The 19,304-nt window shown below is 34.7% G+C and overlaps 1 protein-coding gene and 1 pseudogene across 1 annotated transcript; one reads left to right on the top strand and one right to left on the bottom strand.

Moving 5' to 3' along the window:
- The first annotated feature begins 4,217 nt into the window (after positions 1 to 4,217).
- Positions 4,218 to 9,089, top strand: LOC137826315 (putative disease resistance RPP13-like protein 1). Its single transcript, XM_090297017.1, is given in 3 exon segments — positions 4,218 to 4,303; positions 4,396 to 8,158; positions 8,839 to 9,089. Coding segments are annotated over 2 exon segments (3,186 nt in total). The 3' UTR covers positions 7,496 to 8,158; positions 8,839 to 9,089.
- Positions 9,090 to 11,446: 2,357 nt separating this feature from the next.
- On the bottom strand, positions 11,447 to 14,903 carry LOC150023375 (putative disease resistance RPP13-like protein 1; annotated as a pseudogene).
- Positions 14,904 to 19,304: the final 4,401 nt, after the last annotated feature.

Raw genomic sequence — 19,304 nt, 5'->3', positions numbered from 1 at the left:
AGAAGTACGTAAACTCATTTTAATGAAAATACGTAAAATAAGATCAGATCCAAATAAATAATTTCATAGATATTTTCTAAATTACTTTTACAATTGATTTTATTTTTTAAAAAATAAATATTTTAAAATATATATTAATTTTACATATTTAATTAAAGATAAACCATCTTAATATGGATGTTGTAGGGTACACATAATGAATTTCCCGAGACATCCTGAACCCAAAAATTTAGTTTTGAAGAACATTCTCTTTAGAAGGTTTAATAATTTCCCATGATTTTTTTATAATAAATTAGGTGGTAACTCTTCTATTTTTTTAAAGACTTTTTTACCTTTCTCTGGTTGCTACAATTATGTAACGAGAACAATTTTAGTTGTTTTAGTCATTAACAAGACCTTTTAGAAAGTTTTTTTTAACCTTTTATTTCTTTCAATTTACCACTTCCAATATTTTTAGTTCTAACTTGAATTTCTATATTTTTAAAAGTTATAAAGAAATTGTATAACAATATAAATTATTTATCATGAATCTAAAAGTAATTGACATATTGAAAAACATTTATTTATTATAAATTATAATTATAATTTAATTTGTACTTTTAATTTTTTTTTTATAATTATAGTTGTACATATACTCGTCTTGAATTCATTCTAGTGCAACAAATTTTATTGACTTATTCAATTTTTAGATTTTTTTTTTCCATTTTGGTATTGAATCGGTCTGTGTTCTAGTTGCTTGGTTGTATTAACTATGGCGAAAGTGTCAATAATTGCTGATGTGAATTATTTTGTTGAAGAAATTGAATAGGCCATTAATATTGTGAAAGCAATATGGCACCATGTCATATAATTGTGTATTCATAAGTTACCATTTTCTCAATGCACTGGCTTGTTTTGTTAGTCTTATATTTTATAATTAAAGATTTTAATTCAGAAATTTAAGAAAATAATTGTCATCCTCAATTACTAATCCGAAGAAAAATATTAAATAAATTATAAAATTTGTAACTAAAATCTTTACAGCTAATTAAATACCAATTTATAAATTATTTATCAATAATAGAAATTAATTTAAATATAAATAATTTTTTTTAAAATAGTATATAGTTTAGTTAATATAACAACTAATTATTTTTTCCTTTAAAATTGATTTCTATTTGATAATTATCTAATAATGCAAGAAAATCTAAATATTGTGTAAGTACTAGAGCTTAGAAAGGCTACAGATGGACTTTTTTTGGAGATGGGGCTTGGAAGGTAGGAAGATAACATGGGCCTCGTGGGACAAAATTTGCAAATCAAAGGGAGCGGGAGGGCTTGGAATGTTAGAGTTAAGCAAGTTTAATGTGACTCTTTTAGGGAAGTGGATCTGGTGCTTGGGGTAGCGGTGAAAATGGTCTGTGGAAAGAAGTGGTGGTTTCCAAGTACGGTGGTTGGAGAAACCTAAGGGCTCTAAGGAGTAGCAGGTTGGATTCCTTATGGTGGATTTGAAGGCAGTCTGGAGGTTTGGGGGGTGGAAAGGAAATTTTGAGGACAATATTCTCCGGGAGATTGGGAATGGGAGGGAGATCAATCTGTGGGAGGATATTTGGGTGAGGAACGAAGCATTTAAAGATAAATTTTTGAGACTCTTCCCAATTTGTTCTCGTAGGGAAGCCAAGCTAAGGCAAGGAGGAGAGTGAGATAACAATCGCGAGTGGACTTGGAAGATAGGATGGATGAGGAGTTTGTTTGATTGGGAAAAGGATCAAGAGCTAGAGTTGATAATGCAGATGGAGAGGAAGACAATTAATGAAGAAAATGAGGATAAGTGTGATTGGAAAGGAAGTGATAGTATAAGGTTTACAGTCCAATCTGCTTACAAAGTTTTAAAAGGTGAAGTTCAGGGGGAAGATAGTGGTATGTATGGGAGGTTCTGAAGGATTAAGGCATAACCATAAGCTCTTGTTACAACTTGGAGGGTGTTGGAGGACAAAATTGCGTCTAAAGTTAATTTGGTAAAAAGGGGGATAACAGTGGAGAGTAGTATTTGCAACATGTGTGGGAAGGACGCGAAAACAACATCTCACCTGTTTTGTACATGCAAGGTAGCTTGGTTGGTTTGGTCCAAGTGTTATGAGTGGGTGGGACTGACATCGACGGTTCATCAAGACCCAAAATTGCACTTTTCACATTTTAGGATGATGGAGGAAATCAAAGATTTTAATCGGATCTGGTACCATGTGTGGATAACAGTCATAGGTGAATTGTGTAAACAAAGAAACAAGAAGGTTTTCAAGAAGGGGCAAATAGATTACATTGAGTTCTTCACAATGGTGTAGTTGCAGGTTTGGTCATAGGTTACCTCAAATGTACGCTTAACATGTTTTTTTTACTCTGATTGGCGTCTCGAACCATTGGTATGCATGAGATCAATAAAAAAGAAAGTTAGAGGGTTAAGGTTGGGATAAGTAGGTTTCTTAACTTTTGAGGTGGTTTTTTGTATCTTTGGGTGTGTGGTATGTGTCGTGGTGTCACGTTGTCTGCTCTTAAAACTTTCAAAGCGAGTTGTAGGTTAAAAGACACCTCTCTTTTTATATAAAAGTTGAAATATTCCTAAAATATCTATATTATTTATTCTGGCCGATAAAAAAAGCTAAAGCTTACCTACAACATATACAACCAATAATAAATTTTTAATCCAGTGACACATAATTTTCCTCCTTTAACTTTTTCTTTTATGTTTCCTACACGATATAAGGTATTAAAAATAAAGAATGTTGATTTAGATTTTAGGAATTTAATATATTATTATTAATATTATTATTGTCATTTAGTATTTCTTTCATATTTGTGATGTCTTTAGGATGTCCCTTGAATATGTCTTTGCATAAAAAAAAAAATGGAATTAGGCTCAGTAAATGTGTATTATCGACATAGGATCTTTCAATCTGTTATGTGAGTAGAGAACAATAACTATCTCATCAACTGTCTAATTTGATATACATGGGTTTAACAAAATATATATATATATATATATATATATATATATATATATATATATGTGTGTGTGTGTGTGTGTTACTTCTTGTCTTATTCAAACAGTGTAGGATCAACATTCTAGCCTATGATTTCAGAAAGTTGCCAAATCTTGCAGTTGATTCGGTCTTCTATTTCTTATTGCTTTTGAAAGCAACAAAGGAAAGAGGTTTGTATGAAAGTTTCCATTACCTTGAAAAAGCGTTAAGAGACAGTTACATCATTAATGGAAAGATTGTTGGAACTTTTTGATGCAGATGCATCATCCTCTAAGGTCATTCTTCCTACTGAAAACCCTAAACCTTTTCATTTTTCAACCAAACGTTTAAAGATATGTTTGGTGTAAGTAGAACTTACTATGTGCCCATTACTCGTCTTGTATTTGCTTAGTTCTGTCTTTTCTCAAATGATCTTGCCAATCTGATATTTTAGGATTCATCTCATTACCTAATAAAACATTACTAGCTTTGAGATATCTGTGAAGAACTTTTAATCAAGAATCCTCGTGAAGGTATAAAAGACCTTTTGCTATGCCATGTATGCTTAATCTTAGTCTTTTCTTTCTCTCATCTGAGGATATATACACAGAAGATATATACAGACACTATGAACAGCTAAAATATGTGTAAATTCTGTTGAGTATTAACTATGATAACGACCATAGTTTAAAAACTAAAGATACAAAATATCATACGAACAAGAATTGGTGCTACCTACTAGTTATATACAATAAATGTCCTCTATACTCCTAACTACTTTTAGTCCCACTAATAGCCGCACCTTTTGACTTGTTTCCATAGAGACAAGACTGATTATGACTCAAAATATTGAAGAAAAAATTGAAGCAAGCGATACAACATGAACACTGTTACCTTTGTCACTCATTCACGTAACTAAGCTGCACTTCCAATTTTCACAACCCTTTCTTCTCTTTCATTTCCCCACTTCCTTTCCAATCATGCCAGTCATAGAAACACTTGGTGGTGCTCTTTTTGGTGCTGTTCTCCAGGTCCTATTTTACAAGCTGGATTCTCATCAAATTCTGGACTACTTTTGTGAAAGAAAAATCGACGAGAAGCTGCTGAAGAAGTTGAAGAGGAAGCTGATGGACATCAATGCTGTGATTGATGATGCAGAGCAAAAACAGTTCACTAATTCATTGGTCAAAGAATGGCTTGACGAGGTCAGAGACGCTTTGTATGATGCGGAGGATCTGTTGGAGCAAATAGACTATGAATTCTCCAAAACTCAGTTGAAAGCTGAATTCCAGAGCAGTGCTAGCAAGGTAAGCAGTTTTCAATCCGAGATGTTAGAACTCCTAGATGAACTAGAATCTCTCTTAAACCAAAAGATTGTTCAAGATTTCAAAATTTCTAGTTGTTTTGGATCTGGGTTGGCCAATAACGTGTCAGGGAAAATAAATGAATCCTCATCGTTGGTGGCTCAAGAGGTTATTTATGGCAGAGACGAGGACAAAGAAATGATCCTTAAGTGGCTTACTTCTGAGACTAACAATCATAACCAACTGTCAATACTTTCTATTGTGGGTATGGGCGGGATGGGTAAGACCACACTTGCTCAACATGTATACAACAACCCTATGATAGAGGGTAAATTTGCTATCAAAGCCTGGGTCTGCGTTTCTGATGAATTCGATGTTTTCAAGTTGACTAGAGCAATTCTTGAGGCAATCCATAAGTCAACTGATGATAGCAGAAACCTAGAAATTGTTCAGGGACGATTGAAAGAAGAATTGAATGGAATGAAGTTCCTTCTGGTTCTAGATGATGTTTGGAACGAAGACAGAGACCAATGGAAATTATTGCAAACTCCTCTTAAATATGGGGCTAAGGGAAGTAAAATTCTTGTAACAACACGCAATAACAAAGTTGCTTCTACCTTGGAGTCAAACAATATACACCAACTAAAGCAATTACAAGAAGATTACAGCTGGCAAGTTTTTGCTAAACATGCAGTTCAAGATGACAACTCGAAGTTGAATTATGAGTTGAAGGAGATTGGCATGAAGATAGTAGAAAAGTGCCAAGGACTACCCTTGGCCCTTGAAACAGTAGGATGTCTTTTACAGTCAAAGTCATCTACTGCAGAGTGGGAAGTTGTACTGAGAAGCAACATATGGGACTTACCGATAAAAAATAGTAAAATCATTCCTGCTTTGTTGTTGAGCTATTACCATCTTCCTTCTCATCTTAAGAGATGTTTTGCTTATTGTGCATTATTCCCCAAAGACTATAAGTTTGAGAAGGAGAGCTTAATTCTCTCATGGATGGCTCATAATTTCCTACAATGTTCCCAGCAGAGTGAGTCTCCAGAAGAAATAGGTGAACAATACTTCAATGATCTACTTTCAAGGTCATTCTTTCAGCGGTCAGTTAAGTACAAGGACACATGTTTCGTGATGCACGACCTTCTCAATGATTTAGCAAAATATGTTTCGGGCGAGATCTGCTTTAGGTTGGGTGTTGATAGACCAGGAAGCATCCCAAAGACAACTCGTCACTTTTCAACTGTAAAGAATCGTGTTGAATGTCATGAGTATAGGAGTTTATATGATGCTAAAAGGCTACGAACATTTCTTTCCATATCTACTGATTGCGGGATGTCGATACAAGAGTTGATCTCCAACTTTTAGTTCTTACGGGTCCTATCTTTGGATTTGTGTGATGACATAAAAGAGGTGCCTGACAACATAGGCAATCTTATACATCTCCGTTCACTAGACCTTTCGGGTACTGACATAGAGAGACTTCCCGATTCAACATGTTCACTCAGTAACTTGCAAGTGTTGAAGCTGAACAATTGTTTCAATTTGCAAGAGCTGCCCTCGACTTTGTATGAACTCCCAAATTTGCGCCGCCTTGAACTTATGGGAACTTCTTTAAGAAAGGCTCCAGTGCTTTCTAGAAAATTGAAGAATCTTCAAGTATGGATGAGTAGGTTTGAGGTTGGCAAAAGTAGTGAGTTCAATATTCAACAACTAGGACAACTTGATCTTCATGGAAAGCTATCAATTAGGAATCTTGAAAATATTGTGAATCCCTTTGATGCATTGGCAACGGATTTGAAGAATAAATCACATCTTGTGGGGTTAAATTTAGAATGGAATTTGAAGCGGAACAATGAAGATGCATTAAAAGAAAGAGATGTACTAGAATATCTGCAACCTTCCCGACATTTGGAGCACTTGTCAATCGGTGACTATGGTGGCAAACAATTTCCACCTTGGTTATCTGATAATTCTCTATCGAGTGTGGTGTCCTTAACCTTGGTGGGTTGTAAATATTGCCAACGGTTGCCTTCCCTTGGACTTTTGACGTTTCTCAAGCACTTGACAATTCGTGGCCTTGATTGGATTGGGAGGATAGATGCTGATTTTTATGGGAATAGCTCTTCTGCATTTGCATCCTTGGAAACATTGACCTTTGATGATATGAAGGAATGGGAAGAATGGCAATGCATGACGGGTGCTTTTCCAAGTCTTCAACGTCTTTTTGTGAAGAATTGTCCCAAACTGAAAGGGCACTTGCCAGAACACCTTTTTCATTTAAAAGAGCTAACTATTGATGACTGCCAACAACTTGTGGCTTCGATTCCCAAGGCCGTAGAAATTAAAGGTGTGAACATGAAGCCATCTTCATTTGATATGATTGGCCACCTCGTATCTCATACTCGTCTTCAAACCTTGAGTATTTACCGTTGTCGGGGCATGAATATTCCCATAAACCATTGCTACCATTTACTTGTAAAATTGGATATCATTCAATCTTGTGACTCTCTCACAAACTTTCCTCTAGACTTATTCTCAAATCTCTGCGACCTTGGTTTAAACAGATGTCATAACTTACAAATGATATCACAGCGGCATCCTCATGGTCATTTGAAGAGTCTGACTATTACAGAATGCTCTGAATTTGAATCATTTCCCAATGAAGGATTATTTGCACCTAAGCTAGAGACATTTTGGATTGAGAAATTGGAGAAACTGAAATCAATGCCTAAACGCATGTCTGCCCTCCTTCCATCTCTTGATGATTTGTCCATACACAATTGTGCAGAAGTGGACTGGTCTGATGGATGTTTGCCATCAAATCTAAAAGAAATGCATCTCTTGAATTGTTCGAAACTTGTTGCCTCACTAAAGAAGGAGGTTTGGGGAACCAACCCTTCCATAGAATTTTTGTCAATTCAAGAAGAGGATGTGGAGAGTTTTCCTGATGATGGTGAAGGTTTGCTCCCAGTGTCTCTAACTACTCTAAACATAAAAGATTGTCCAAATCTAAAACAACTGCACTACAGGGGTCTCTGTCACCTCTCCTCTCTTCAGACAATGATTCTTCAAAATTGTCCTGTACTCCAATACTTGCCGAAGGAGCTGTCCGAATCCATTTCCACTCTCCAAATTGAAGACTGCCCGTTGCTCAAACAGCGGTGCAAGAAACAATAAGGTGAAAACTAGGGAAAGATTGATCACATTGTTCTTCAGGAGCAGGTAAACATAAAAGAAGAAGCCCAAGTTGGAAATTACCAAGGCACTGAATCTCATATGCCAACATTTTCAACCGGTGCCAATCCTCCACACTATCTTTGAAGCATATCAAATCATTTTCATCATGCATCAACTCATCATTTCTGAGATTGCATACCAAACAACCATGAACATTCTATATAAGAAAGCTAAAACACTATCACCAACCAAAAACCGTGAGAGAACTAGTATGTCTTATTTCTTATATACTTCTTCAAATTCATTCGAACTGAATTTGGGATCAAACTCACAGAATCCTAATAGAGATATTAGTTCAAGGATTATAGAAGAATATATTCTAAAAATTACTTCAAATTCCATGAACTTTATTTTTGTTGACACCGTTGGGAGCTGGCACTGCGTGATTACATGGTCTGGGTAATACCATCATTGGGATAAAACAATGTGAATTTCGGAATTAGTGAAAGAGGAAATCGAGCAGGAGTAGAAGAAGGAATGCAATAAGGCAAAATAGCACACCACACCATTCTTCGACGCAGAGAGTTTGACAAAATCGCCGCACAGCAGTGTTGAGAAATCGCTGCCACTGTTGGAACCAGAAGGGTTGAAGGAGGGAGAAGAAGCGCGATAGTGGTAAGGGCTTTTGATTTAGGGTTTTTATTTTTTAAATTTAGGAAATTTCAGCTTTTGATTTAGGGTTTTTTCTCTTAAAATTTAGGAAAATTAAATAGCATTCTTTATACGTACGAAGTAGCTTCTAACTTAAACACGGGTGAGTGTTCATAAATTAATTATATTTATTTTTATAAATTGTCCTGTATTTATTTATTTTTGAACTTGATGAATAGAACAATGAGATAACATTTGTAACAATTATCAAAATCTTTGTCGCAAACATTGTGATAATTAAAAATGATGGTATGTAAAAAGAAAAGAAAATTAAAGTAGTTTTTGTACTAATTTGAGATTTGATTTATATAAAAATGTGATATTATCCTTCTTGACAGTGACTTAGGTATGTATGTGTTCACTTTCTTTATTGTTGATTGAGTCGGTAATAATCGATTTTATAGTATATCATTGTTAATGTTTTCTTGTTTTCTTGTTTCATTTGTCTCATTTTCATTTTTAAATGAATATCACTAGCAAACATGATAGTAAGTATTGTGGTTTTCAATTTAGTGAGATACTCTTATTTTTGGATATTTGGTAAAAAAATACAAACAATCACATACTCTTATTTTTGGATATTTAGTACATTTTTTCAAACATTCAAACTTATCTGTATCCATACTTTTTCTTTGTTGTTGTAGAGCGTTGCTTGTAAATATGAGGAGATTTTGAAGATGAGTTCAAGAAGCAGAATCTCAAGTTATGTGAAGGATTCTTTATTTAATTTTTGTGTAATTTAGTTGAAAATTTATTGTGAAACTTGGAGATACAATGGTATAGAAAATATAAGTGTGATTTTCTTGAGTTGTTGATAATATTATGGTGTGTTGAAATTTTTATGAGATAAAACTTTTGTGAGGTAGTCTCAAAGAAATGTCATATTTCAATCAAATTTATGGGTGGATAACTATTTAAACCTAGTATCAACATTTATTTGTAAAGATATAAATGAATAGTTAATTATTTTTACCTTGTTAGTAAATTTGTCTTAGTTCCAAAGAAGGATTATTTTGCCTTCCTTGAGACCTTCATCACTAACGAACTTAGTAAACATTCTAAACATTTCATGCATATACATAAACTAACACATAACTCTTCACATAATTGAATACAACAAACTACCTAGGCTTAATATTTTTTTTTAGAATAGTCAAAATATTAACCCATCTTCACTAATAATGATCAAAATAAATAATTTTATGTAATTTGATCTTAATATTTAATGAGATTGGTTTGAATATCATGAATCTTTTGTGTGCAAAACAACACACACAACTAATCGTAAAAATTTTCACTGGTAACCACAAATGCCTACCATCACCATTTATTTACAACAATACAAATGTACATTTAATTTAATAGAGAATAGTGAGCAAGACACATGTTTTCCAAATAATAAAAGAAAAACAACAAATGGGTATGAGCAAACAATAATTTCTAAACAGATGCAATAAAAAATATTCAAACATACAAAATTCAAACTTCTACTCTGCAAACCGGCTAGTTCCAACATACAAAAGGCCCATTAAGTGAATACAAACAAGGAAAATCCACCTTCACATGTTCAAAATTCAAACAATCATAAACTTTAATTAAGGTAATCTATATAACAGAGTGCGTGCGTAATTAATCATGAACAACTTTGGTTTTAGCATGTTCGAAAACAAAAAATCAACTTGTATGACCAAATCTTCTTCCACTTCTGAATGATCTTTTCCTTAATATAAATTTTATTGACACGATGGACGAAAAAGTCTTTTCACAACATGGAGAAACATCTTTTCACAATCTCACAGTGTAGAAAGGGCCTTTTGCAGATATAAATACTGAAAAATGGCTCCATACTTCATTAGATTTCAAATTTCAAATTCAAATTTTCAAATAAAACCTTCTTTGTTGACTTCTCTTTCTATGCTAAGCCATAAATGTTTTACCACTCATTTTTTTACTAAAATCATAGGAAATGTACGATATAGAGAAGCAAAAGAATTGATTGTGAGAAAAGAAATATGCTCACTTGCCTTCTTTGGTGTTTTTGTGCTTTGGTCATGATTGCAGAATGAAGAAAAATCGTGGATACGTGGCTTCAGTATATGCATCCTTACAAATGTCTTACATTGTTGACATGTGGCCAATTTTCTTCTTTTGGTAATTTCTATTTTGAATAATTTTTTTGCCAATTTTTTTTGTGAATGACACGTGGGAAAAACTTTTGTTTGTGCTCCCTCCATTTGTATAAATTATTGTTCTTGCCAAAGTGGAGGTCAGGAGCTTGGAGGTGGTCTTCGAGATGATCTCTTTGTAATTGTAGTTTTTGAATGTCCGAAGATCACAATAAGATAAGGGGAACTCCACCTATTAACAATACTCTGACTATCAAACATAAAATATCAGTGTAATATGTATTGCATAAAAAACACTCGCCTTTCTCATTGAGGGTCTTCCCCTTTTTATATTGTCTTTTGATCATCCATCTTTTTGAGGAATTTTATAATAACAAATTCATATAACAACTAAAATTCAAATCACACACTCATCAAGAATAAAAACAAATATTTAAAAAATCTCACAACATCCTATTTCAAGTATATTCGTCATATAACATTTAGATCCTTATAATATCAGCATAATTATAAAAAATAAATAAAATAATATAAAATTTCCTAACCATTGAAACTCTACTGAGTCAAATTTCACTACGTTAGTTAAACATCCAAACAACATGATTGGTCACACTCGGACAATAAAATTATAAATGATAGAAAAAACTTACCAGTTATTATAATAAAAAATAAGTTAATTCATAAAAGAAGAAATCTACAAATATTTTAAGTATCACTTAAAAGAATTATCATAAAATATTTTAGGAGATGAGATTACAATAAATTTCAAAATTTAAAACTAAAATTTGACCATTTATTTTAAAAAATTATTGTACTCAACTAAAAATGTCATAAATTAAGCATCTAAAATTTATTCAACCAACTTTATTTTATATTTATACACCATAGAAAATTACTTAAATAAGAGATAGTGGATAATAAATTTCAATTTCAACGTATCTTATGTTATCTGAAAGAAAACTTTATTCACTCAATATATATTTTATTTTCCATTTTGTAATATGAAAGAAGACAAAATATGTCAAACTGATACAATAAAATACAGAGGCTGAATTTTACATTTTGATTAATTAATTATCTTAAAAATATAAATATACATAAATATAAATATTCCACGATTTAAAATTAAAAAAATATTATTTTTATGCATACTTTATAAGTGTTTTTTTGTATACATGATTTACAACAAAGTACCTAGAGTAGTTGCAGTAAAAAACTGAAAAGTAGTTGATACACATTCTAAACAAAAACAAAATAACTAACCCAACAAATACATCACTGTTCAAACCAAACAACATCATCACTATCATATGTATCTGGGTGTTGAATGTGAACAATCTTTTCGCACTCTTGTACAGTCTTCTACTATCAGATATTCCAGATTTGATGGCAAACCTCCATCAGAGAACGACTCAAGTCTTGGACAGTCTTGTATGCATAGATACCAGAGAGATGGAAGCAACATATGCATGTTTACTGGCAATGATTCTAACTTAGGACAATTCTTGAGTGTCAACTTTTCTAAATGATGGTGGATGAGACTTTGTGAAATCATCTCTAGATTACCAAACCCACTGAGATGAAGCATCCTGAGTGTTGGGAAAAAATCTAGTTGAAAGGTGAGTAGAGAGACATAGTCATCATTGATTGACTCCAGAGGTGAATCAATGTGCAAGTTTTCAAGAGTATCAGAACTAACAATTTCCAACAATGATGCTTCTGCCACTCTGAGCCTTTTCATTGTAGCCCACTCCAACTGCAACTTTCCGCACACACATAGCTCTAAATCTACCGCCCTGGGAGCTGGTGCCTCAAGTTGTTGGCAGTTACTAATGTATAGTGTTTCCAAAGGAACAACTTGCTCTGGCAGCCCTCCTTTCAGCTTCGGACATTTTCTTAAGGAAAGCCTTCGTAGACATGGAAAAGCACCTGTCACAGCTTGGCACTCCCACTTTTCCCATTTACTCATATCGGAGAAATACAATGTTTCAAGGGATTTAAATGAAGAAGAGTTGTTCCCATGAAAATCACCATCAATACTCACTATCCCATTAAGTTTTATAATCTTCAAGACCTTCAGAAATGGCAAAAGTCCAAGGGGGGTAACCGTTGGCAAGATTGACATGCTTCCAACTCTAAGGACGCCATATTCCACAGTGAGTTTCCTAGTAACCAATTTGGAAATTGTTTTCCACCATACCTAAAGATTGACAACTTCTTTAAGTTTTTGGAAGGTTGCAGATTTTCAATTACCTCCTCTTCTTTTTTTGAATCAGTAGAGTTCGGATTTCCACCCCCATTGCAACTTTAGTGCCACAAGGTGCGTTTTATTGTTCAAATTTGCTTCTAATGCATCCAGGGAATTCTCAATATTCTGCAGCTCCCCAATTGATAGACTTCCATCAAGGTTGAGCTCTCCTATCGTTTGAATACCAAAATCCTTGATGTGGCCAACATTAAAAGAATTCATTACTACTTTAAGATTGTTCAGTTTTCCCAAATGCGGTGGCACCTTTCTCACATTCGTCTTTATAAATTCAAGTCGACACAAATTGGTGAGTAAATGCAAATTTGAAGGCAACTCCTCCAAATCTCTACAGTAGTTCAACTTCAGTATTTGCAAGTGGAAGAGTGAACATATCTTTTCAGTTAGTCTTTTTATTGCAGTACAAGAGAGGTCTAAGGAACGAAGATGCTCAAGATTGACAACAGAGTCAGGTAACTCTTGAAGGTCAGAACAATGTGACAGAGATAAGATACGTATGAACTTAAACTTGGAGAACAATTCATGCATCCACATATAGCACTTCCAGCCATAGTCTAAACAATTATGTCCCTTACTTGTTGAAATAAATGTGCGTAACCTTTTTGTATCACATGAAGTTCCAAACCCATCAAAATATGGATAGCGACCAAGTTCAAATGAAAAATGACGAGTTACCTTTTGTATATGTTTTTCTTGATCAATTTCCAACCTGAAATACATGTCCCCACCAACATATTTTGCCAAATCATGTAGAAGGTCATGCATGACAAATACTTCTTCGTTTTCACTTAATGGTTGAAAGAAGGACCTTGATAGTAGATCATTGAAGTATTGTTGGCAAACTTCTTTAGGAGTCGTACTATGTTGACGATAGGGTAGGAGATTTTCAGTCATCCACAAATGCATCAAATGCTCCTTCTTAAACTCATAATCCTTGGGGAACAGGGCACAATAGGCAAAGCAGACCTTCTAATGGGAAGGAAGGTGGATATAGCTCAATGCTAAAGCTGGAACAATATTACAACGCTCTTTTGAAAATTCCCATATTTCACTTTGGAACACAATTTCCCATTCTGTAACAGATGATTTGTTGTATAACAAACTTCCCATTGTTTTCAAGGCAAGAGGTAGTCCTTTACATTTTTTAACAATCTTCATGCCAATCTCCCTACACTCTTGATTTGGTTGAGTATCATCATCTCGGAATGCATGTTTAGTAAACAACTTCCAACAATGATCTTCCCGTAATTGCTTGAGGGAGTGATCATCTGACCGCATGGTAGAAGCAACTTCCTTACTACGTGTGGTGACAAGAATCCTACTCCCTTGGGCCCCGAAAACAAGGGGCTTCCGGACTTCCTCCCATCTAGGTTGGTTTTCATTCCAAATGTCATCCAAAACAAGAAGGAATTTCTTGCCCGTCAATTTTTCTTTCAATCTTTTGTGAACCATCTCGAGATCTCTACTATCATCAGTTGATTTAGTAACAGCCTCAAGAATTGCCCTTGATATCTTGAAAACATCAAATTCATCTGAAACACAAACCCAGGCTTTGACAACAAATTTAGCCTCATCCACCTTTGGGTCATTGAATACATGTTGAGCAAGAGTGGTCTTACCCACTCCCCCCATTCCCACCATAGAAAGTATTGATGGCTGGTTACAATTGTGGATGTGAGATGTCAGCCAGTTAAAGATCAGTTCTTTATCATCATCTCTGCCATAAATATCAGTTCCAACCACCAAAGATGTTGTTTGTGATTTCTGTGGCAGTTCATTACTCAACCCATATCCAACACCGCTAGCTGTTTTCAATCCTAGATCACCCCTTTGGCTTGAGACAAATTCTAAGTCGTCAAGGATTTGTTCCATCCAACACTCAATTTCCTTGTTAAGGGAACTAATAGGAGAAGATTTAAAGAAATTGGGTACCTTGCAAGTACAGCCTGAACAACTTTGAGATTCAAATTCAGTATCCACTTGGCTTTTGGAGAGTTTTTGTATATCATCTAAGAGATCCTCTGCATCAAGGACAACATCTTTGACCTTAAGCAGCCAGTTTCTGACATGTGGATCCGTGAACTGCTTTCGCTGTGCATCATCAGCCAGAGAATTGATGGAGTGCAACTTGGTTTCCAACTTCTGGCATGAAAGAAATCGAGAATTTGAGGAGAAGCTAGCTTCTGGAATGCAACCTGAAGGAAAGCAGAGAGAAGAGCACCACCAACAAGTTCTAATGCCATGGTAGGAGAAAGATGAACGGATTCAACTGCTGCAAGCTTTTGCCAATGACTAAGATAATGAAGTCATGAAACGCGTAATAATAAGATATTTGATCAACATTTTTCTTCTTTTCGATAGTTAGTCAAACTGCAATAGCTGTATTGCGTTTATGAATGAGTGGCTATTATTATACTATTAACTAAGTAAGTGACTTGTTTAAATTAAGAGATATATGAAAAAAACATGTTAAAATCTATTATTTTATTAGTAGATATATTAGTTTCCTTTTTTTTTCCACGAAATATGTCCCCGAAACGATAAGCCAAATTGTTAATAAATCATTTAACACAACTGCCAACTGCCAGGAGAATAATATTGTAATTTGTTGAAGCCAATAGCTAATGATAATGAGGCAAGGATACTGATTTGTATTATTTGTACAGAATGCTATTCATTCATTTGAGTCTTTACTATCATCAACTTCCACTTTGTGCTCCTGTTTGTAAATTCATTGCAACCAAAGAGGGCATGTAAGTTATGTATCTAAAAGAATTAGCGAGAGTAATTAAACCAGGAATAATAACTCCTGATTAAATACAACAAGTAATATGAAGACAAAGCCATGTATCTATAACCTCCATTCATTTGATTAAATATAACATTTAATAACAGACATATTATCAAATATTTCATAACGTAATGAATTAGAAGTACAAAAAGGAAAACAATAATGAATTAAATTAGACAGATTGCTAGAATATGTTTGAAGAAAATATACTGTTCTTCTAAGTTACTTTGAAATGAATTTTCAGTACCCTCTTTCTCTGTTTTCGAGGCAATTACTAGAAAATATCAACTACTGCAACAATCAGCTTGCACGGGAGGCTACATACATAAGAGAATTTTGATCTGATTACCACTTTTTTGCTGACTGTATGGTGACTAAACCTCTATGATTTTGAACCACTATCCAACTAATAGAGAAAAGATAATCCTCGAAGTCCAATTTCATAGAATAATGATATTCTGTTTAGTGTTCAACATGTGAAGATTAGAATAATGACTACCAGTTTTGTTCACTCTCAGTCTGGGACTTACTACGCCTTACTCCATGGGTATTTTGGCCTAAAATTTTCACTAGACATTCGTCATTGTGTCTATTGAGTTTTGAGTGAGATTTGAGCCTCAAATTCGTCCCACAAGATTTGCAATATATTTTTTGTTCATAACTGCCGAGGCTGGAAGGAAAGTTCGTTTGCGTGTAAAACTGCTTGATTTTTTCCCCAGGCGAACGCTCATCTGTTTGACCTGAAATTGGTCGCGTTTCGTCCCAAATTCAGTCGAGATTCTTACGTGGAATTTCAGGAAAAAACTATTTCGGGAGTACTTTTCAGAATTTTTGTACAAACCAAAGCTATCCTCTACCAAAATTTGTGAAATTTGGCCCTACTTTCTGCAATTTTATTTTGGGTCCCGTTTTGTGTTGAAAAAGGTTTACACAAGTGCTTTCATATGTTTTTTGCGCACATGTAAGGAGGCACGTCCATAAACAAATCACGAAAAGAGGATACAGGGAGGAAAAGCCAAAACGTTTTGTTTTCGGAAAACCAAATTTGTTCGCTCTCAGTCTGGGACTTACTACGCCTTACTCCTTGAGTATTTTGGTCTGAATATTTTCCCAGACATTCATGATTGTGTCTATTGAGATTTGGCTAAGATTTGATTACCAAATTCGTCCCACAAGATTTGCAATATATTTTTTGTTCATCACTGCCAGGGTTTAAAGGAAGGTTCGTTTGTGTGTGAAAATGCTTGATTTTTTTTGCCAGGCGAATACTCATTCGTTTGGCCTGAAATTGGTTGTGTTTCGTTCCAAATTCAGTCGAGATTCCTACGTGAAATTTCAGTAAAAAACTATTTCGGGAGAATTTTTTAGAATTTTTGTGAAAACCAAAGCTATCATCTACAAAAAACTTGTGAAATTTGGCCATACTTTCTGCAATTTTATTATGGGTTCGTTTTGTGTTGAAAAAGTTCACACAAGTGCTTTCATATGTTGTTTGCACCCAGGTAAGGAGGCACGTCCATAAACAAATCACGAAAAGAAGATACGTGGAAGAAAAGCCACGACGTTTTGTTTTCGTAAAACCAGTTTAGTTCGCTCTCAGTCTGGGACTTACTACGCCTTACTCCATAGTTATTTTGGCCTGAAATTTTTACCAAACATTCGTCATTATGTCTATTGGGTTTTAGGTTAGCCTTTATCCCCAAATTTTACCCACAAGATTTGCAATAAATTTTATGTTCTTCACTGCCAGAGGTGGAAGGAAGGTTTGTTTGTGTGTGAAACTCCTTGATTTTTTTTCCAAGGTGAATACTCATCCGTTTGACCTGAAATTTGGTTCGTTTCGTCCCAAATTCAGTCGATATTCATAAGTGGAATTTCAGGAAAAAAATATTTCGGGAGAGTTTTTCTGAATTTTTGTTCAAACCAAGGCTATCCTCTACAAAAAGTTGTGAAATTTTGCCATACTTTCTGCAATTTTATTCTGGGTGCGTTTTGCGTTGAAAAAGTTCACACAAATGCTTTCATATGTTGTTTGCACCTAGGTAAGGAGGCACGTCCATAAACAAATCCGAAAAGAAGATACGGAAAAGAAAAGCCAGGACGTTTTGTTTTCGGAAGACCAGTTTTGATCACTCTCAGTCTGGGACTTACATTGTCTTACTCCTTGGGTATTTTGGTCTGAAATTTTTACCAGACATTCTTCATTGTGTCTATTGAGTTTTGGGTGAGATTTGAGTTCAAAATTCGTCCCACAAGAGTTGCAGTAAATTTTTTGTTCATCACTGCCAGGGCTGGAAGGAAGGTTCGTTTGTGTGTGAAACTGCTGAATTTTTTTCCTAGGTGAATATTCAACAGTTTGACCTGAAATTGGTTGTGTTTTGTCCCAAATTCAGTCGAGATTCTTAGGTGTAGTTTCAGGAAATATTTCCGGAGAATTTTTAAGATGTTTTGTGCAAACGAAGGCTATCCTCTACCAAATCTTTTGAAATTTGGCCCTACTTTCTGCAATTTTATACTGGATACGTTTTGCGTTGAAAAAGTTCACACAAGTGCTTTCATATGTTGTTTGCACCCAGGTAAGGAGGCACGTCCATAAATATATCACGAAAAGAAGATACGGGGAAGAAATGTCAGGACATTTTGTTTTCGGAAAACCAGTTTTGTTCGCTTTTAGTCTGGGACTTACTACGCCTTACGCCTTGGGTATTTTGGTCTGAAAGTTTTACCAGACATTCGTCTTTGTGTCTATTGAATTTTGAGTGATATTTGAGCCCCAAATTCATCCCATAAGATTTGTACTATATTTTTTCTTCATCACTGCCAGGGGTGGAAGGAAGGTTCGTTTGTGTGTGAAACTGCTTGATTTTTTCCAATGCGTATACTTATCCGTTTGACCTGAAATTGGTCGCGTTTTGTACCAAACTTAGTCGAGATTCTTACATGGAATTTCAGGAAAAAAACTATTATGGGGAAATTTTTCAGAATTAATGTGCAAACCAAGGCTATCCTATACCAAAACTTCTGAAATTTGGCAATACTTTCTGCAATTTTATTCTGGGTCCGTTTTGCGTTGAAAAAGTTCACATAAGTGCTTTAATATGTTGTTTGCACCCAGGTAAGGAGACACGTCCACACGCAAATCACAAAAAGAAGATACGGTGAAGAAAAACCAGGATGTTTTGTTTCCGGATAACCAGTTTTGTTCGCTCTTAGTCTGGGACTTACTACGCCTTACTCTTTGGGTATCGTGTTATGAAATTTTTACTAGACATTCGTCATTGCGTCATTTGATTTTTGGGTTAGATTTGAGCCTCAAATTCATCCCACAACATTTGGAGTAAATTTTTTGTTCATCACTACTAGGGCTGGAAGGAAGGTTTGTTTGTGTGTTAAACTGCTTTAAAATTTTTCCCAGGAAATACTCATCATTTTGACCTGAAATTTGTCGCGTTTCGTACCAAATTATGTCGAGATTCTTACGTGTAATTTAAGGAAAAAACTAATTCGGGAGAAATTTTTAGAATTTTTGTGCAAACCAAGGATATATCATCTACCAAAACTTGTGAAATTTTGCCTTACTTTCTGCAATTTTCTTTTTGGTCCCTTTTGTGTTGAAAAAGTTCACACAAGTTCTTTCATATGTTGTTTGCACCCAGGTAAGGAGGCATGCCCATAAACAAATTACGAAAAGAAGATACGGGGAGGAAAAACAAGAGACGTTTTGTTTTCGGGAAACCAGTTTTGTTGATCTCAGTCTTGGACTTACTACGCCTTACTCTTTGGGTATTTTGGCCTGAAATTTTTACCAGACATTCGTCATTGTGTCTAATGACTTTTGGGTGAGATTTGAGCCCCAAATTTGTCCCGCAAGATTTGGAGTATATTTTTTCTTCATCACTGCTAGGGCTTAAAGGAAGGTTCGTTTGT

The sequence above is a fragment of the Phaseolus vulgaris genome, chromosome 11, assembly GCF_051622355.1.
Source record: "Phaseolus vulgaris cultivar YP4 chromosome 11, ASM5162235v1, whole genome shotgun sequence".
In the NCBI taxonomy this organism is placed as follows: domain Eukaryota; kingdom Viridiplantae; phylum Streptophyta; class Magnoliopsida; order Fabales; family Fabaceae; genus Phaseolus; species Phaseolus vulgaris.
Note: the sequence above shows the minus strand (reverse complement) of the source record. Positions and strands in the feature narration are given on the sequence as shown.